The sequence below is a fragment of the Arachis ipaensis genome, chromosome B10 (genome assembly GCF_059453495.1).
Source record: "Arachis ipaensis isolate K30076 ecotype BB chromosome B10, ASM5945349v1, whole genome shotgun sequence".
In the NCBI taxonomy this organism is placed as follows: domain Eukaryota; kingdom Viridiplantae; phylum Streptophyta; class Magnoliopsida; order Fabales; family Fabaceae; genus Arachis; species Arachis ipaensis.
Window position 1 is genome coordinate 10290009 of NC_142435.1, and position 21837 is coordinate 10311845.

General features: G+C 33.8%; 2 protein-coding genes across 2 annotated transcripts in view; one reads left to right on the forward strand and one right to left on the reverse strand.

Annotated features, from left to right (window-relative positions):
* The first annotated feature begins 1524 nt into the window (after positions 1-1524).
* LOC148579127 (metacaspase-1-like) lies at positions 1525-3583 on the forward strand. Its single transcript, XM_088505577.1, has 5 exons — positions 1525-1994; positions 2349-2685; positions 2779-2899; positions 3117-3308; positions 3389-3583. Exons 1-5 carry the CDS (start codon positions 1637-1639, stop codon positions 3446-3448), a joined length of 1068 nt encoding a protein of 355 aa, XP_088361703.1. The 5' UTR covers positions 1525-1636; the 3' UTR covers positions 3449-3583.
* Positions 3584-7386: 3803 nt separating this feature from the next.
* Positions 7387-21837, reverse strand: part of LOC107621731 (alpha/beta-Hydrolases superfamily protein) — a 69530-nt gene continuing 55079 nt past the window's right edge. The window contains exon 5 of the transcript XR_015905349.1: positions 7387-7558. The gene's annotated coding sequence lies outside the window, so the exon portion shown is untranslated. The remainder of the gene's footprint in view (positions 7559-21837) is intronic.

Below are 21837 nucleotides of genomic sequence, written 5' to 3' on the forward strand. Positions count from 1 at the left end.
ACTATTTATTTCAAATTCAAAAAAAAATTGACATTACTGTCGGAATTATCGTAGAAATAATCCAACGATAACATGGTGCAAAACAACATGTTTTGGCGCCAACATTATCGTCGAAAAAATTCGCTAGGAACCAATTGATTTTTTGAGCTGGTAGTCGGTTGCCGACGATAATTACCATCGGACAGAATAAATCTAATAGTAAATTCAACAGTACTCAACATTTTTTTTGTAATGAGAAGAACAATTACGATGGGACTCTGCGCAGAACGCGTGTCAATAAGAGGTGCAACGACTGACCATTGTCGTAGATAGAGATGTGTGATCGCCATAGGAACAGCGGCCGGCCAACCATCATCACTTATCTTTTGGTGTCACTTTCCAATTTTGCTCTCACATAACAATGGATGACTTACCACAAGTTGTACATATTTAGCGTTAATTAAGTATTGTATGATTCATAACTTCATTTGTCAGGTGTCATACATTTACTGGTGGGTTAACAATTGACCACCCTTAACCATTAAAATTCATGCTACCATCCTCTATATATATATATATATATATATATATATATATATATATATATCCGTTTAAAAATTATGTAGATGTGTATATAATCAAATAGGAGACGAATAGCTGAATGATTATATATATATATAGATCATGGTGACATTGAAAAAAAAATTATTTAATATTTTTAAAGTATGAAATAAAAGCAGATACTTTCAAAATATAAAAACCAAAAGATAACTAGTGACTAATGTAACTTTTTATTTTGTTATTATGACTATTGTATATTAACATTTTATTATTTTAGATTAATGTTTTATCCCTCTTTAATGATTCTTGTAACTTCCTATTTGTTGAGGAAATCACTTGTTAAATTATCCATGAATGTGGATCAATAATATCTCATTCTAAACAGAGGAACCAAGCTACGAGAGTCTCGTACTCCAAACTTGGGGGAACTAAGTACCAAGCATTGATACTCAAATATCATTAACTATTAATCTATTATAGATTTCACTAACAATCTGGGTAAACCAAAAGATGATATGTTAAACTTGTATATATTACTTAAGTTGATGCTAAGCCAAAATTCCAATGATCGCCTTCATTGAGAACATGATAGAATCAACATAAATAAACAACCAAGAGCTTCCAGTCATTTGGTTACCACTTCATGTTAGACTGTGAAATTAGGCTCCTTTTTTCCTGTGGAGCAAATACATTGAATCCCAAAATCGAATTTTCATTTTGGACCGTCCATTGTCACAGAGACTTTGGTCAAAAAGGAATATATATATCCTACGCATTTACTTATCGTTGTGCAAAGGAAAGTCCACACAAGCAATTAGACTTGATTCTTGAAATTATATCCATAGATTTCATTTTATGGATTTATTAATATGTTGGTGTGTTGATATATTCGTAGTCCACTAGAGATTAAAAAAAAATTGAAAGTAGAATCTGATTCTAGATATGTCTCATCCCATAAAAGGAATACAATGCAATACATATAGCACCACACTGCATTTAATTTAACAATGTCACATCCAATTTGAGGTCATATTGTATGTCTTCTTTCTTGTCAAGTTCTTAACATTGTGCAAATCTCAAAATCATTATCATCTCGATGGCAAGTAGAAGAGCAAGATGCATGCAGTGTGGAAGGCCTGTGGTGGTGCCAATGCAAGCCTATAATGTTTACATTCTGTGTTCTGGCTGCCAAGGCTATCCACAAGTCCAACCCAACTACCCTTTACTCAACAGCACTCCTTCCTTCATCAATTTTGCTCCTGGATTTTCGAGGCCTTACCCGCTGCCGCCTTCTCCTGCTTCTGCATATGGTAACAAGAGAGCTGTGTTGTTTGGTATTAGCTATGCTAAGCAAAATAACAGGATCAAAGGCGCTGTGAATGATGCTCACTGCATGAAGTACTTTCTCATTGACAAGTTGGGTTTCCCTACTGATTCCATTCGCATGCTCACAGGTACCTACTACAATAATAGCATGCCACTGTTGTAAACTAGATAAATGCACTTTAGACATGTCAAATGTTTCATATCTTAAAAGGCTGCTGCTGATCTTGTTAATTTGTTATGATTTTTACATGTTTTATGTTATGTCCTCTGGTTTGATGATTATAGTTCAAACTAGGCAATATAAATAAGGCCTAAATCCAATAAGCATGATATATGGTTGGATGTGAAATCGGCTTATTAACAATTGAGCCTAGCTTTTTAGGGATCAAGCTTAATTTACTAAACACTTACAAGAAGGGTGATTTGAACTTAGTAAGCTTATTTATTGTTAGAGATATAATTATTCATGTGCTGTTGTGCAGATGATCCAGAAGAGAGAAACCCTCTAAGAATTCCAACAATGCACAACATGAGAATGGCGATGAGGTGGTTGGTGGAAGGCTGCCGGGCAGGGGACTCATTGGTGTTCTACTACTCCGGACACGGATCGAGGGTAGTGGACCGTAACATGGATGAGGTTGATGGGTATGATGAAGCAATCTGCCCTGTTGATTATGAGCATGAGGGCAAGATAATTGATGATGAGATCAATGCAACAATCGTCCGCCCTCTGCCACGTGGCGCCAAGCTCCACGCCCTTGTTGATACATGCTTTAGCGGCACTGTTCTTGATTTACCCTTCATGTGCAGGATGAACCGGTTAGTTAGTAAGTTACACTTTTACATCAGCATAAAAAAAAAAAAAAAAAAAAAAAAACAGAAAGTTGAGATTAATTTGTATTATTTAAACAGAAAAGGTTATTATGGATGGGAAGATCACAGAAGCCGGAGAGGTGCATACAAAGGCACAAATGGAGGAGTAGCTGTTTGCATTTCGGCTTGTGATGATGATGGAAGTGCGGCAGATACATCGGTTAGTATGTAATAAACAAGATAAATAGTCACATGCAGTTGTTTTTGTCTTTACATAAAGTTGATAGTTTAGAGATTGTTAGATAACAATTTAGTCAAACATATTAAACTATCTAATGATTCTCGACTAGTAACTTTATGCGAAGATATCTGCATGTGAGTTTTAACAGTTGTTCACTTTTTAATTACCGTTAAAAACTAAAAGAGAAGTTGATTAGGCATTTAGCGGCATGGAAAGTAGTGGAGCGTTGACTTACAGTTTCATTCAAGCCATGCAAGATGAAGCTAAACTCACTTATGGCCGCTTGCTGAATGCTATGCGCTCCACCATCCGTGACGCTAAGGAAGGACAGTTTGGTCCTAACTACCAAGATTATGCCGCCATGGAATCTCGCCTGCAATATGCTCATGTAATATAATCAACTCTCATCTACCTATTTATTTATGCCTTTCTCTTGTAGTTAACAACTTGAATCTTGATCCTATGCAGGAGCCACAGATATCGTCATCTGAAAAGTTTGATATTTATTCGAAGCCTATTTTAATGTGAAGGTGGCTGCTTTGTTACTTGTTACTTGTTACTTATGCCTTCAAACAGAAACAGGGCAACTATACTATAACCGTAATAACCGTTGCCTCACTCCACGTGTATACTCATTAATAAGGATATTGTACTCTTCAACTATGTGGCTTCTCTAATCCTCAATAACTTGCTAATCCAATTCCTTGGGAGCATAGGAACAAAGTATCAACATTTATATTAGAGTAAACGTTAAATAGCTTCTGATTCTTTATACAAATAAGTGTTCGATTAATTAAAAATATAAAATATTTTTTATTTTTTAAAACACGAGATATTTAAGTTTTTTTTGGAGAATCGATTTATTCTTATATATTTTGGACAAAAAGACTTAAATATCTTATATTTTAAAAAATTAAGGATATTTTTATATTTTTAATGATAAGAGACTTATATTTTTTCGAATTAAAATGTTAGGAATCTTTTTTTTTTAATTAATGAGGCTTATGTATTTTTTTTTCCTTTTTACGGATAAATTAGTATTTTTATCTGTAACAACATTACGAAAATATAGATCTTTTAAATTATGTCAGTTTTGTCATGACATTATAGATTATGGCACAAAAAATTTATAAAATCAAATTATTTTTACAAAAATTTATCGTAAAGGACAAAAGTTTCCATCGGTTAAGAAGACCAGAGTCTTCGTATAGATAAAAAAAAATCAAATAATGAGATTTTAAGTTATTATTTTTATGTAAAAGAGTTTGATTTTTTATTAATAATTAATTTTAAGATTCATTATCTAAAATTTAAAAGAATTTAATATGTATATTTTTACATTTGATTAAGTGTTAAGTCTGTTGTATAAATAGAAATAATTAATTTTTATATTTGCTATTTAAAAATAATATTTTTTCTCTGTATGTATATAAAAATATAATTAGATATTAGCATAAAAAAATTTATATTGATAGTTATAAAATTAACTTAAAAATTATTTTTTTAAAAATAATTAAATCTTGATTCTAACTTTTAATCACAATATTAGTATTCTTTTTAAATTATATGTAATAAATATTTAAAAGAAGAGAAGTGAAAATATAGATTAAAAAGCTAAGTAGTAAAAATTTAAAACTAAATAAAATATACATATAATAATAATATTTTTAATTTGAATTATATTATCTTATTAATTTTATTTTTTGTAGAACAGAAATATAGAGAAAATAGAGAATAAGAGAAAAGCAAGAGAAAGATAAATAAGAAGAATAAGAGAGGAAGTTTGTTAATTTTGGAAAGAAGAATTTTATTTTAATTGTAATAAAAAATATCTAATGACACATTTTGGTTTATCAAATTATTAATATAAAATATAAATTATAAATTATATATAGAGTAGAAAGAGTAGAGAGAAATAGGAAAAAAGAAAGAGGTAGATAAAAGACTGTAAAAAGAGAGTTTATTAATTGTGGAGGAAAATATTTTTTTTAATTTTAATAAAAAAGTGTCATATAACACATTTTGTTTATTAAATTAGTTAGTAATATATAAGATATAATATAGTTATATTTTAATTTCAATTTTAATATTTTAATTTAATTTAAATGTAATTAAAAAACGTCATAATATATATTTTGATGGTCAAATTTATAATTACTCATTGATAATGATATTTACGAACGATAGAGTGGGTGAAGGAATAAGAGAGATAGAAAAAGGAAAAGGAAAGAAGGGAGAATCTTGCCAATGAATTATAGCTCAAATGACATAATCTCTCCATACTCATTTAAGAGGTTGCGGGTTCGAGTATCCTATCTTTGGTAAAAAAAAAAGGGAGAACTTTTTAATTTTGAGAAAAAAAATTAATTTCAAATGTAATAAAAAATAACATGTGAGACATTTTAATTGTAAAATTAATAATTTATAATAGATTAATTTAAGTGAAACTTACATAATCATACTTTTATTTGAAACTTAACGCTAAGTAGTTGAGAATTGACACAAGAGTAATAAGACAAGTAGTTAAAAAAATTTACTACGGATTTATAGGGTCTTAAGAAAAAATAGTATTAAGTTGTTAAAAAAAATTTATAATTAAAATATAAATCCTAAGAAAAAAAGATGCCATATAAATTCCTAAAAATTTGAAATATTGTATTTTTTAGACCAATGGAAAGTTGTAATATTATACATAATTAATTCTATTATTACAATTTTAAAAACTTATTTGATAATATTATTTTTTCGTTCAAAATATATGTAAAATTGTAAAAGCAAAATAATTTGGTTATGAGTTTAAATTTAGTGTTTGAGTTTAAAATGGGTGCAGTGTGTATTTACAGATTGGTGGGTATCAGAATGCACTTTCAACATGCGGGGGACGTGTTGCATGCAGACTGCAACACATGGGGAGCGTGCTGAGTCAGCACATGGGTGGACGTGAATACCACTTGATGAAGTCTGGTTGCACGAGACTGCAACACATGAGGGGGCGTGCTGAGTTAGCATATGGGTGGGCGTGAAGTCTGGTTGCATGAGTCTGCAACACATGGGGGCGTGCTGAGTCAGCACGGGGGGAGGGCGTGTTATACGTGTCGAAGGCTGGTTGGTTGGTGATGCAACACGGGGGTGGGTGTGCTGAGTGCTTCATCTATATAAGGCAAAGTCAGGTACCATTTTCATTGCGAGGAAGAGTGTTCTTTGAGTGTGTTGCTAGTGTAATGGAGGGTACCGCAAACGTGATAGTGTATCGCAATGGCGAGATTATACGAAATACTCATGAAGGAGTGAGGTTTGTGTGTCAGAATCCATTTTCGTTTGTGGTTCCATGCACCATGATGTTCATCGAGCTTCAAAACGGTCTCTGTCAAAGCATGGAGAACAGTATATTGATGAGAGTGAGCAGTATATTGTACCGGAATCCGATTATAATTTTTGGTGGTCTAATACAGTTTGATATCATGCCGATCATTGATGAAGAGAGTATGCAGAATATATTCCAAATTCACCGGCAGACTCAAATGCGACAGCCACAGATTGAGCTGTATGTTGAGTTTGAAGACGTAGAGACAGATGAGATTCAAAATGATTTAGATATAGAGGATGATAGAGCTACAGTGTACGAAGGAATGAACAGTGACATCGAAGAGGACTTCGAAGTAGGGATGTCAACGGGGCAGGGCGGCGGCGGGGGATGCCTCCCTGCTCCCCATCCCCGCCCTCAGATTTGCTCTCCATCCCTGTCTCCATTCCCTGCTGTGGGGGAATATTGCTCTCCATCCCCATTCCCCACAGGGCTCCATTCTCCGCGGGGACCCCATTCCCTATCTACATAATAGTTCTAACTAATTATTAATTTTCATATGAATAGAGTTGCAAGTATCTATCTTATACAAAAACTGCAAGATTTTATACAAAAAGTCTAAATGACACGATGGTGACTTCTTTCGAAATGACACAATGGGGGGACGCAACGACGAGACTACAAGAAAAAGTAATAGTTGTAACAAAAAAAATTGTTACAAAAAATCGAAATTTTGAAACAAAAAGATTTTGTAACAAAAAAAGGGGGCCGTTGCAGTATGTCCCGTTACAAAAAGTTTTTGTAACAAAAAATGAAACTGTTACAATTCAAAGTGATATTTCGTAACAAATTTTTCTAATACAAAAAAACCAGAAGTCGTTACAAAAGTGGTAACAAATTTTGATATTCAAGCTATTTTTGGTGACAATCTATTTTTTCCTATCATAAAATTTTGTTACAAAACGTAACTTGATTTTGTAACATTTTTTTCTTTAGTTACAAAAGTAAAATAATTATTTTGTAATAATTTTTTTAATACAAATTGCATGCATAATTTACTAAATTATTTTTTTAATTAACTAATATATTAACTATTTTACTAAGCAAGTCTACATTTATATAATATGTAAAAACATACATAATTCAAACATGCCTTATTTATCTAACATTGTTTTAAAACAAAATAACATTAGTGAGTATATTGATTAGTTCTACAAGTTATATGTCTTGCACAAGTTCAACCAAAAGTTAAAAGTTCTAACGTAGATTAGTGTCTCTATGAATCAAAATATTCTTAAGCCCTCAAGGTAGCATATGGTCACCATTTCAGCACTCTTATAAATAAGAAAAACCGAAACAAAAAGTTAGGTGCATAGTCAAAAGTTCCTTAAGTTCAAAAAGTTTCCAAATTTTTAAAACAAGCAAGTTTGTATTTACTTCTCAACAATTCAAAATGCCAAAATAAGTGATACACATGTATGTATAGAGCACATAACTAAGTAAATATCAATCACAAGTAAATGGAATAAATTAAAACAATTTGGTGTTGACTAAGTTAAAAACATAAAGAAACATGTAAGCCAAAGAACATTCAAACACCAAATTCCAATGAAGCATAAAAGCCATAAGGTTGAGACAAGACTTGAAAAATTCATGCCCTATATAACTTAAGGTAAGTTAGGCATGAATAAAATAAATCAAATTAGCCACATTAGTAGAAAGAAATCTTCAACCTTGTGAGAGCATGCAAAAGAGGCTCTTTTTTAAAAAGAATTTTAAGTTCGTGGTCAATTTGAAAATTCACTTAAACTATTCAATGCATAGGAGTAATTTAGTATGAAAAAAATGTTAAAGGCATGACCACAACTTGCAAAGAAATCAGAAATTATGTAGCAAACAAGGGTCTATTTTGACACAGAAATTCGTCAAATAGAACTTGTTTGCTCAAACAACACAATGCAGTTTAATTGATCAACCAAATAGGACAACAACCAAATAGTAAATAACAAAACTCGAAACTTCTAGCTTCCAACAACCAAAACAGTGAAGCACTTAGCCGGATAATCAATCAATTGAGCTTAGCAACAGTTGAAAACTAAAAACAATTAAATATCAACTCAATCAATTAATTGAATCAAAGATGAATATTGAAAATAGATTAAAATAAATTTTGGCAGCATTTCAGCAGTAAATTTACCTATTTCCCAATTTCAATCAATCAATTCAAATTTCATATGAATTCTTTGACAGTTAAAAATACAAAAAATCATAATGAATTCATAAGAAGCAAGTAAATAAGCAAATTCCAGCAAGAAAACATGAGGAAACAATTAAAACCAATCCAACCAGCAAGAAGCAGAGCAGCACTCAGCAGAACAGCAATCAATGGCCCATCATACAGTACCCAAAACATTAAAATGAACAAAGGTAATGGATTCAGGCAACATTCTATTCATTGAAGTCAATAACCATTACACTTGCAAGCAGCAGGGGCACAGCAGTTTATCCATTAATTCAACAAAAAATCAATCAAGCCAAACTAAACGATTTCAGCAACAGATTTATCAATAAAACCAATCTCGATTCAGCAACCATCATCTATTCCAACACAAACAACAATAACTCAGCAACATTTCCTTTCTCATTGAATTTAAGAATCATTTAACAAGCAAACAATGAGGGGAGAAAATCAACAACAACCAACAGCAAGTATAGAGCAGTAATAACAAATTAATGTGAGAAATTATTCAACAACAAATGCACACATAATGCAATCACTATAAACACAAGTAACTATTCGAAAGGTATTTATGTCATTTCCAACAACATATTACATCAATTGAAACTATAATAACATTAAATGAATTCAAGGACTGAAGCCATAAACAATTAACTTTAGAATCAGAAGTTCAGATCTTAACACCATAATTAAATTATTTACCCTAAAAACAGGCACTATTGAGAAGGATTTGCAGCTGCGTTTGACACAATCACATCTATATTTCCACACTTATGTAATGTTCAACAGCATATTCAACAGCATTCAAACAAATTTTAATAAAGGATAATGCATTCGATAAAAATGAATAAAAAAGGGTGACCTGTGCGGTTTTTTGAATCAAATCCTTTCTCTGTTGATCGTTGGAGACATGGCAAATAAGGGCCAAAACTTCAGTTCCTTTAGCCCTAAGTTTCTCTGCAGCCTCTTCAACATTTTGCTGTATAAACAAGAAAATTGAGTAATGAATATAATTAATTGGAGACAAAGAGGAAGAGAAAGGGAAAAGGACCTGCTTTCGAGAAGAGATGACGACGGAAGCACCTTTCAAGCCCAGCCTTTCAGCTATGGCGAAGCCGGTTCCAGACGGCAGAGGCGATATGGAGCACTGGGGGGTTCAGCCAGCAGCGGCGGTGGCTCCTCGTCTTCCCCTCTGTTCGCATTCCCTCACCCTCAGACCATATCGGCGGCGACTGGGTTCATCAACGACGGCGTCAACGAAGGGAATCGGCGATGACGAAGACGGCCCGGACCGCGGCAGTGACGCGACGCTTCTCCTCACGACGGCTTCCTCCTCGCGCGATTCTGACAGCAGCTCGTGGACGGACCGAACGGCGGCGGCACAGGGATGGCGGCAACAGCGCGGCCTTCTCCTCCTTCTCCTTCCTTGGCTTGAACCTCTCTCTTCTCTGCGCGACACGACGGCGCGGCGGCAGTGACGCCCGCCGGCGCCGTCCTCACTCTCCCTTCCCCTTCTTCCTGTGAATCCCTCTCCTCTCTACCCTTTCTGTTTCTTGAGTTCGGTGCTATTGTGTGTGAATGTTTCAAGCTTGATGAGTTTGTTGAGGGCGTTTAAGTTTGGGAGATGAGTGAGGGTGGATTAGGGTTTGGAGTAAAAATAGGTCAGGGGTAGTTTTGTAATTTCAAATAAAAGTGGGGATAATATAGTAATTAAGAATAAACTTTACTCCAACAATAATAATGTATAAAAATACTATTTGTTCATCAATTTAACAAATTACTTTCAATAAAATATTCAAATCCAAAAATTAAAAATAAATAATTAATTTTTCTATTTTCCAAAGCAGCAATATTAATATTTTAAATATTAATTATTTAGTCCAAATCATATAAAATTCTTATTATTTCATAATTATCAAATTTATAATTTAAATATAGAAAATAATCCAATAATTGTAAAATTGGATAATAATTCTAATTTATTTTAAATTCAATTAATCAAAACTTGCTCTAATTATCTTTAAGAAAATAATTTCTGAAATTAAGACTATAAATAACTATATGATTTGAGACTTGATCATAATAAGATTTTTCAAAAGTTCCGGGTCTTACAGATATGGTGGTGGTGATGGCGGCGGCGATGGAGGCAGCGACGGCTACGAGTTTTAGGGTTGAAGCTAGTCTCTTGCATATTCCCACGAGATCTTTTCTCTCACACTGCAACAGCTGAGAGCTTTAGAATTTGTTTGGAGGGGGTTGACAATTTTAATTATGTGTAATAGTGAGGGAATTTTTAAAATTATGCAGGTAAGTTTTATAATTTGCCATAAATAAAATATTTTGTGTAAGTTTTTAAAAATTTTTACTAAAAAATCTCCACTAATTATTAAAAATTTGTAGTGTAAAAATCTAATTATTAATAAAAATTATATATTAATTATTTAGAAGAATATAAAATAATATTTATAATTTTTAAAAATTAATGAATACATACATTATATAAAAAATTTTAATTTTTTAAAATAAAATAGAATTATTTTGAAAAAAATATATACACAATTTTTTTTACTCTTAAAGTGTTTAACATTTTGAAAAAAAATGTTATAAAATATGCTTATATTTTGTGATAAATAATTAACTTATTACAAACAATATTAAATTTTGTGACAAATTAACTTTTTGTTACAAAACAACTGGAGTTTTTGAAACAAAAGTTATTTTGTTACAAAACAATTGGAGTTTTTGAAACAAAAAAAATTGTTACAAAATATTTTGAATTTTTACAACTTATTTTTTTTGTTACAAAATATTACAATATTTTGTAACAAAACACTATATCGTTACAAAAACTAACATAATTTATAACAAAATAAAACAGGCTGTTACAAAATATTATCATGTTTTGTAACAACTTGTAATGTTGTTACAAAATATTATTCTTTTGTAACAATAAAAAATTATTATTACAAAATATTATTTTTTTGTAACAATTTTAAATTTGATACAAATTTTTTGTTACAAATTTCCATTTTCTTGTAGCGAGCCAAAGGACAAAGCAGTGGACGAGGTGGGAAACGCGGCAACAGCAGTGGACGAGGTGGGAGATGTGGCAATAGAGAGGAGAATGGATACGACGACAGAGTTACGAAAAGGAACGCCTCAAATAGAAATTACGACACGGTAAGGGTGGTGGCACGGTGAGGTGTGACGATGCGGTGAGAAGGGTGGCAAGGGGGTGGTTACAGAGGGGTTGGATGGAGTATGGACAACGTTAGGGATCTCTGAATTGAAGAAGGGTTATGCAAATAAAGATTAGGAGTTTTCAGTTTCTATATACATGTGTGTGTGAGAAATGACTAAAAAACATATATGAGAAATAAACTATTAAGGATAATTCAGGAAATTCATAAATTTCGGGGAATAGCAGGGACGGGGCGAGGATCCCCGCTCGGGTCCCCGCGCCTGCTTCGGGGGAATTTTGTCCCTCATCCCCATCCCCGCGGGGAAAATTCCCCACAATCGGATCTCCATTCGGGGTAGTCCCCACAAGGATCCCCACGTCTCGGAGAGTTTTGCCATCCCTACTTCGAAGCCACTTATGAAGCTGGCGATGAAAACAAGGATGGTGATGTGGGAGTCGAAGCAACAGCGGAAAATGTAGTGGTTCTAGGGATGGCAAAACTCCTCGAGACGTGAGAATCCCTGCGGGGACTGCCCCGAATGGAGATCCGATTGTGGGGAATTTTTTCCGCGGGGATGGGGATGGGGGACAAAATTCCCCCGAAGCAGGCGCGGGGACCCGAGCGGGGATCCTCGCCCCGTCCCCGCTATTCCTCGAAATTTATGAATTTCCTGAATTATCCTTAATAGTTTATTTCTCATATATATTTTTTAGTCATTTCTCACACACACATATATATATAGAAACTCAAAACTCCTAATCTTTATTTGCATAACCCTTTTTCAATTCAGAGATCCCTAACGTTGTCCATACTCCATCCAACCCCTCTGTAACCACCCCCTCGCCACCCTTCTCACCGCATCGTCACACCTCACCGTGCCATCACCCTTACCGTGTCGTAATTTCTATTTGCGGCGTTCCTTTTCGTAACTCTGCCGTCGTATCCATTCTCCTCTCTATTGCCGCGTCTCCCACCTCGTCCACTGCCGTTGCCGCGTTTCCACCTCGTCCACTGCTTTGTCCTTTGGCTCGCTACAAGAAAATGGAACATTTATAACAAAAAATTTGTATCAAATTTAAAATTGTTACAAAAAAATAATATTTTGTAATAATAATTTTTTATTGTTACAAATTATGTTAGTTTTTGTGACGATATAGTATTTTGTTACAAAATATTGTAATATTTTGTAACAAAAAAAAATAAGTTGTAAAAATTCAAAATATTTTGTAACATTTTTTTTTTGTTTCAAAAACTCCAATTGTTTTGTAACAAAATCACTTTTTGTTTCAAAAACTCCAGTTGTTTTGTAACAAAAAATTTATTTGTCACAAAATTCAATATTATTTGTAACAAGTTAATTATTTGTCACAAAATATAAGCATATTTTATAACATTTTTTTTCAAAATGTTAAACACTTTAAGAGTAAAAAAATTGTGTATATATTTTTTTCAAAATAATTCTAATTTATTTCAAAAATGAAAATTTTTATATAATGTATGTATTTATTAATTTTTAAAAATTATAAATATTATTTTATATTCTTCTAAATAATTAATATATAATTTTTATTAATAATTAGATTTTTACACTACAAATTTTTTAATAATTAGTGGAGATTTTCTAGTGGAAATATTTAAAAACTTACACAAAATATTTTATTTGTGGCAAATTATAAAACTTCCCTGCATAATTTTAAAAATACCCCACTATTACACATAATTAAAATTCTCAACCCCCTCCAAACAAATCTTAAAGCTCTCAGCTGTTGCAGTGTGAGAGAAAAGATCTCGTGAAAATGTGCAAGAGGCTAGCTTCAACCCTAAAGCTCGCAGCCGTCGCTGCCTCCATCTCCGCCCCCATCACCACCACCATATCTGTAAGACCCAGAACTTTTGAAAAATCTTATTATGATCAAGTCTCAAATCATATAGTTATTTATAGTCTTAATTTCAGAAATTATATTATTAAAGATAATTAGAGCAAGTTTTGATTAATTGAATTTAAAATAAATTAGAATTATTATCCAATTTTATAATTATTGGATTATTTTCTATATTTAAATTATAAAGTTGATAATTATAAAATAATAAGAATTTTATATGATTTGGACTAAATAATTAATATTTAAAATATTAATATTACTGCTTTGGAAAATAGAAAAATTAATTATTTATTTCTAATTTTTGGATTTGAATATTTTATTGAAAGTAATTTGTTAAATTGATGAACAAATAGTATTTTTATACATTATTATTGTTGGAGTAAAATTTATTCTTAATTACTATATTATCCCCACTTTTATTTGAAATTACAAAACTACCCCTAGACCTATTTTTACTCAAAACCCTAATCTACCCTCACTCATCTCCCAAACCTAAACGCCTTCAGCAAACTCATCAAGCTTGAAACATTCACACACAACAGCACCGAACTCAAGAAACAGAAAGGGTAGAGAGGAGAGGGATTCACAGGAAGAAGGGGAGGGGAGAGTGAGGACGGCGCCGACGGACGTCACTGCCGCCGCGCCGTCGTGTCGCGCAGAGAAGAGAGAGGTTCAAGTCGAGGAAGGAGAAGGAGGAGAAGGCCGTACTGTTGCTGCCGCCGTTCGGTCTGTCCACGAGCTGCTGTCAGAACCGCGCGAGGAGGAAGCCGTCGTGAGGAGAAGCGTCGCGTCGCTGCCGTTGTCCAGGCCATCTTCGTTGTCGCCGATTCCCTTCGTTGCCGCCATCATTGATGAGCCCAGTCACCGCCGATCTGGTCTGAGGGTGAGGGAATGAGAACAGAAGGGAAGACGGGGAGCCACCGCTGCTGCTGGTTGAACCCCCCAGTGCTCCATATCGCCTCTGCCCTCTGGAACCGGCTTCGCCATAGCTGAAAGGCTGGGCTTGGAAGGTGCTTCCATCGTCATATCTTCTCGCAAGCAGGTCCTTTTCCCTTTCTCTTCCTCTTTGCCTCCAATTAATTATATTCGTTACTCAATTTCCTTGTTTCTTCAGCAAAATGTTGAAGAGGCTGCAGAGAAACTTAGGGCTAAAGGAATTGAAGTTTTGGCCCTTGTTTGCCATGTCTCCAACGATCAACAGAGAAAGAATTTGATTCAAAAAATCGCACAGGGCACCCTTTTCTATTCATTTTTATCGAGTGCATTATCCTTTATTAAAATTTGTTTAAATGCTGTTGAATATGCTGTTGAACATTACATAAGTGTGGAAATATAGATGTGATTGTGTCAAACACAGCTGCAAATCCTTCTCAATAGTGCCTGTTTTTGGGGTAAATAATTTGATTATGGTGTTAAGATCTGAACTTCTGATTCTAAAGTTAATTGTTTATGGCTTCAGTCGTTGAATTCATTTAATGTTATCATAGTTTCAATTGGTGTAATATGTTGTTGGAAATGACATAAATACCTTTCGAATAGTTACTTGTGTTTATAGTGATTGCATTGTGTGTGCATTTGTTGTTGAATAATTTCTCACATTAAGTTGTTATTGCTGCTCTATACTTGCTGTTGGTTGTTGTTGATTTTCCCCCCTCATTGTTTGCTTGTTAAATGATTCTTAAATTCAATGAGAAAGAAAATGCTGCTGAGTTATTGTTGTTTGTGTTGGAATAGATGATGGTTGCTAAACCGAGATTGGTTTTATTGATAAATCTATTGCTGAAATCGTTTAGTTTGGTTTGATTGATTTTTTGTTGAATTAATGGATAAACTGCTGTGTCCCTACTGCTTGCAAGTGTAATGGTTATTGACTTCAATGAATAAAATGTTGCCTGAATCCATTACCTTTGTTCATTTTACTGTTTTGGGTGCTGTATGATGGGCCATTGGTTGCTGTTCTGCTGAGTGCTGCTCTGCTTCTTGCTGGTTGGATTGATTTTAATTGTTTCCTCATGTTTTCTTGCTGGAATTTGCTTATTTACTTGCTTCTTATGAATTCATTATGATTTTTTGTGTTTTTAACTGTCAAAGAATTCATATGAAATTTGAATTGATTGATTGAAATTGTGAAATAGGTAAATTTACTGCTGAAATGCCGCCAGAATTTATCTTAATCTATTTTCAATATTCATCTTTGATTCAATTAATTGATTGAGTTGATATTTAATTGCTTTTAGTTTTCAACTGTTGCTAAGCTCAATTGATTGATTATCCGGCTAAGTGCTTCACTGTTTTGGTTGTTGGAAGCTAGAAGTTTCGAGTTTTGTTATTTACTATTTGGTTGTTGTCCTATTTGATTGATCAATTAAACTGCATTGTGTTGTTTGAGCAAACAAGTTCTATTTGACGAATTTCTGTGTCAAAATAGACCCTTGTTTGCTACATAATTTCTGATTTCTTTGCAAGTTGTGGTCATGCCTTTAACATTCTTTGCCATTTTTTTCATACTAAATTACTCCTATGCATTGAATAGTTTAAGTGAATTTTCAAATTGACCACGAACTTAAAATTCTTTTAAAAAAAGAGTCTCTTTTGCATGCTCTCACAAGGTTGAAGATTTCTTTCTACCAATGTGGCTAATTTGATTTATTTTATTCATGCCTAACTTACCTTAAGTTATATAGGGCATGAATTTTTCAAGTCTTGTCTCAACCTTGTGACTTTTATGCTTCATTGGAATTTGGTGTTTGAATGTTCTTTGACTTACATGTTTCTTTATGTTTCTAACTTAGTCAATACCAAATTGTTTTAATTTATGCCACTTACTTGTAATTGATATTTACTTAATTATGTGCTCTACACATACATGTGTATCACTTGTTGTGGCATTTTGAATTGTTGAGAAGTAAATACAAACTTGCTTGTTTTGAAAATTTAGAAACTTTTTGAACTTAAGGAACTTTTGACTATGCACCTAACTTTTTGTTTCGGTTTTTCTTATTTACAAGAGTGCTGAAATGGTGACCACATGCTACCTTGAGGGCTCAAGAATATTTTGATTCATAGAGACACTAATCTATGTTAGAACTTTTAACTTTTGGTTGAACTTGTGCAAGACATCTAACTTGTAGAACTAATCAATGTACTCACTAATGTTATTTTGTTTTAAAACAATGTTAGATAAATAAGGCATGTTTGAATTATGTATGTTTTACATATTATATAAATGTAGACTTGTTTAGTAAAATAGTTAATATATTAGTTAATTAAAAAAATGAGTAAAGTATCTTTTTTGTTCCCAACGTTTGGGGTAAATCCTATTTGTGTCCCTAACGTTTAAATCGTCCTATTTGTATCCCTAACATTTGTAAAAGTGATTCAATGTTATCCTGCCATCAATTACACATCATGAGTGCTTTAGTTTGAGTTTTAAAAATCTCTTCTTGAAGTTAGAATACAAATGTCTGGGATAAAATCGATGATCTACTCCGAAAACTAGCTCATCAAATGTTGAAACTAATTCCTACAATATTTACATAATTCACTTTTTTAGGGACATAATTGAATCTAAACACAAATAGTGGATATAATATTAAAATCAAACACATCCAAGTGAGACCTGATTGAGAATGAATACATCCAAGTGAGAATAATTGAAAAATATAATCTGATTTGTTAGTATAATTCATAGTAGGATAACATTGAATCACTTTTATAAACGTAAAGGATACAAATAGGACGAGTTAAACGTTAGGGACACAAATAGGACTTACCCCAAACGTTGGGGACAAAATCGATACTTTACTCTAAAAAAATTGTTACAAAATAATTATTTTACTTTTGTAACTAAAAAAAAAATGTTACAAAATCAAGTTACATTTTGTAACAAAATTTTATGATAGGAAAAAATAGATTGTCACCAAAAATAGCTTGAATATCAAAATTTGTTACCACTTTTGTAACGACTTCTGGTTTTTTGTATCAGAAAAATTTGTTACAAAATATCACTTTGAATTGTAACAGTTCTGTTTTTTATTACAAAAACTTTTTGTAACGGGACATACTGCAACGGCCCCCTTTTTTTGTTACAAAATCTTTTTGTTTCAAAATTTCAATTTTTGTAACAATTTTTTTGTTACAAATATTGCTTTTTTTGTAGTCTCGTTGTTGCATTCCCCATTGCGTCATTTCGAAAGAAGTCACCATCGTGTCATTTAGACTTTTTGTATAAAATCTTGCAGTTTTTGTATAAGATAGATACTTGCAACTCTATTCATATGGAAATTAATAATTAGTTAGAACTATTATGTAGATGGAGAATGTGGTCCCCGCGGGGAATAGTGTGGAGAATGGTGATGGAGAGCAATATTCCCCACGGCGGGAAATGGGGACGGGGATGAGGAGCAAATCTGAGGGCGGGGATGGGGACCAGGGAGGCATCCCTCGCCCCCGTCCTGTCCCGTTGACATCCCTAAGTGGTTCACCCCGCAGTCAGCCAATCGATGAACGTCCCACCTTTTATGTGTAATTTGGATCTTGACGCCATGAATGCACCGAAATTTCCGGAATATCCAAACATAGGTACGTGATGAGTGAATAATATATTTTTGTAAATTTATATTTCGGATGGATTAAAATGAATGATGATTTCTGCTTTTTATAGGTGTTGCTGATCCTGAGGATGGAGAGTTCATGATAGGAATGGAGTATAGTTCTAGAAAGTCTGTCGTCGCAGTAATCAGAAGTTACACTATCTCTAGAAGAGTCGACTACAATCAGAAGTTATGAGAGTGCCGGCTGGATTGATCCTGCTGGCTGTGCTGAGAGTGCCGGCTGGACTGACACTACTGGCTGTGCTGAGAGTGCCGACTAGACTGACCCTACTAAGAGTGTCGACTGTGCTGACTGTGCCCGCTATGCTGGCTATGCCGACTGTGATGACTGGCCTCGCCATGGTCGCTGGACTTACTATAGTGGTTGTACTGGCTGTGGTGACTGTCATGGCTACCATGACTGTGGTCTGGTGGCTGTGGTATACAATAAAGAAACGGCTCAAACACTGCATACTAAGGTGGTCCCTAAGGTGCTGGCTATGGTGCTGGTGGCTGTGGACTGGTGGCTGGTATGGATGCTGAGGAACGTGCTCTGACAATCTCAGCAGATGTCCGTACGAACCCACGTACCAATCTCGGTACTCCACCAACGGTCTAAAGTCCAAAGTCGGAAGGGGGTGCAGATCCCGCAACCGAGTGTTACGGCGGTTGCCCCATTCCTCTATCCATCCCCATGTAAAGCTGTCCAGTCATAAAGCTGCACTCAGTAAAGAGTGATGCAATGCTCTCTCAGTGGAATTTCTCTTACTACTACCGGGGGAGGGGTTGTGCATACCCAAACTGACGCATCATTCGGTTCCCAGGGTGCCATTCGACACACTCGAACAACAATAATGGAGCAATGATGTCACACACCTCAAGGTGTTCATGTAACTCGTCGGGTATGATCAATTCTTCGTACGGCCGCCATATAAACTGCCAGATAATATTAGAATATTAAAACTCTAATATTAATGTTTGGATACGATAATTATACGAACCATAAATATTTACTTCGTCCATGTTGTCTATCTCCTGCCTAAATACCTCTACGGTCTTCGATAACTAAGCTTTGCTCCGATATGAATGACTCCACCTGAAACATGGTTCATCAAAAAAATTAAAAAACATCTCCCGTCAATCAAATATGCATTCTCAATATAATGCAGGACTAAAATAGAAACTCTTACCTCATGTCAACTGGTATCTCAGCCGGTGGAAGGGACTGTCTGGGTACGGGCGCAATACACGGCAGTCGCTCCCATGCCCAAACAAAAAACAAATTGAGAGGGTCATCAATCTCCTTAGTATCATACCGTTATGCACAACATAGTGCTCTGTAAAGATGCGCGAGACATGTTGACCCCAACTATAAGTATGGATTCGCTCGAAATTGCGTAGCAATGGTAGATACTTCATGTGGGCATATGCGGTCGACTTATCCGTGAGTAGGATCGAACCCAACAACGAAAATTCTGGCATCTGACATATCTCTTAATAGACTCCTCGGTGTCCAATGGCTCTGCGTCTTTAATAGTCTGAACACAACCCAACTTTATATAAGATTTCGAAGAACTACTGACAGCCGGTTCGCGACCGAATATTACAATGCTCTGGCTCTGTAGGAAGTCGCTACTACTATCTGTCTATCTGCTCACAGGCTCTCCATCAATGGGTAAGCCAAATATATGAGCGACATCTTCCAATATCACAGTAACCTCACCGACCGGCAATACAAACGAATGAGTTTATGGCCTCCACCTTTCCACCAAAACAGCTAATAAGAGGTAAAATCCTCTTATCAATCCAATCCTAGAAACGTGGTAGAATCGTAAGTAATTTTCGACCATCGGATTCCACGTCAGCAACGGATCCAGTTTACAAACCATCAAATTCCTGTTTGGCTGGTTCAACAAAAACATATTTATTCACTAAATATTAGTTTAAATAAATAAAAATTATTAAAAATAAATAATTATAATTATAATTTACATCAATATAAAATATTATTATTTCTATTCATCCATAAAAAATATTTACTTATTTAAATATTATACATAAATATAATTAGTACACATAATATTTATTTTCAAAAATACATAAATATCAATAATAATATTTATATTAAAAAATAAACGAATATAAATGTTATTTATATTCGAAAAAAATTAAATAATATTTATATTTATATAAAACAAAATATATAATTATAATAGACAACTAAAAATATTATTTGTAAATATTATTAAAAAAATAATACTAATATAATAATATTATATTTTTATATAATACTAACAATAACAAAAAGTTAAAAAAATTAATTTAAATACATAAAATAATAAAATTTATGAACTTACATAAACTGGATGGTCCAAATAAGGTGTCGTATAATTACGTATCATTTTTAATCACTACAAATTAGTAATTTTTTTCTTCAAACAACCCTAACTCTAACACTCTTTTTCGGCCTCTCAACTTTTTCTCTTCTCACGGTAAAATTGTGAAGCATTCAACAACACCACCAAAAAACTTAACTCTAACACTCTTCTTCAACCTCTCAACTTCTCCTCTCAGGGTAAAATTGTGAAGCATTCATGCATGACAAATGTTGTCCAGAAACTCAATTTATAGAGTTTCTTTGAACGTTGCTATTACCGGAGTGAGGGGATATCCCCTGCATGCAAACCACCTGCAACATGCCCCCTTGTTGTTCCAGAATCTTCGAAAAGGAGCGAAGATCTTGCTGACTAAGATTCAGAGGCAACACGACACGCAGGCCCTGCTGCACTGTCAAGATTCGCAGGTTGTCAAGACTATGCCACCCGTCACTCCAAGTTACCTCACCACGCCCCCATGCATGTTTCCATCCACACCTCTGGGTCCTGTCACCACGTTCCCACAGCGTGTTAAAACTGAATCCCGTTACCCAGCCAAACACCTACATTCTTAATATTTAGCTAATACACCAATGTAACTTCTATAAAAAAAAAATAATTTCTGCCATGACAACATTCCTAACATTTTTCAGTCAAAAATAGCCAGATTTATTGACAAAATGTGTGAAACGCTTATAACTATCAGAGAAGTCATAATAACAAGGAACCGACTTTAACAAATCTCATAACATAACGTTATACCATAAACCTATGAAGTTACACAAGTGTAGATAATAATCGCATCAGAAGATACACAACTAATTAACTAGAAATCTAGTATCAGGTGATGAACTTGTCAAAGATTTCATATTCTAACACCATGGACACTATTTACTGCAAGTTGTTCAATAAGTACCTGTCTCTAGACATATAGGTAGCGTTTATTTTGAGGTATTGAGACAGAGACTGAAAGACTGAGACTCAGTATCATGTTTGTTGGTTTAGAGACTGGTACTAAAATTTCTGTTTCTGTCTCTAAAATTTCGGTATTTCAGTACCTCCAAAAAGTAGGGACACAAGGGACTAAAATTTTTAGAGATGAAGACTGAAACTTTGATAACATTTTATACCTAAAATATTCTCATTTCAATTAATTAATTCCAATTTTACCCTTTGTACAAATTAAATTAGAGCTTCATTCTTGTTTCAATTTTTGTCTCCTACTTTGCACCAAACAGAATACTGAGATTTATTTCAATCTCTATCTCTTAGGCTGCGTTTGTTTTTAAGAACAGGAGAGGACAAGACATGAGAACAGGACAGCACAAGACACTGATGGACA

What these genes read in the sequence shown, in the direction of transcription:
- LOC148579127 (XM_088505577.1), top strand. Translation starts at nt 1,637, where the DNA reads ATGGCAAGTAGAAGAGCAAGATGCATGCAGTGTGGAAGGCCTGTGGTG. An exon ending in TTCCATTCGCATGCTCACAG is followed by an intron (nt 1,995 to 2,348) that starts GTACCTACTACA and finishes GCTGTTGTGCAG; the next exon opens with ATGATCCAGAAGAGAGAAAC. An exon ending in GAAGTGCGGCAGATACATCG is followed by an intron (nt 2,900 to 3,116) that starts GTTAGTATGTAA and finishes GAAGTTGATTAG; the next exon opens with GCATTTAGCGGCATGGAAAG.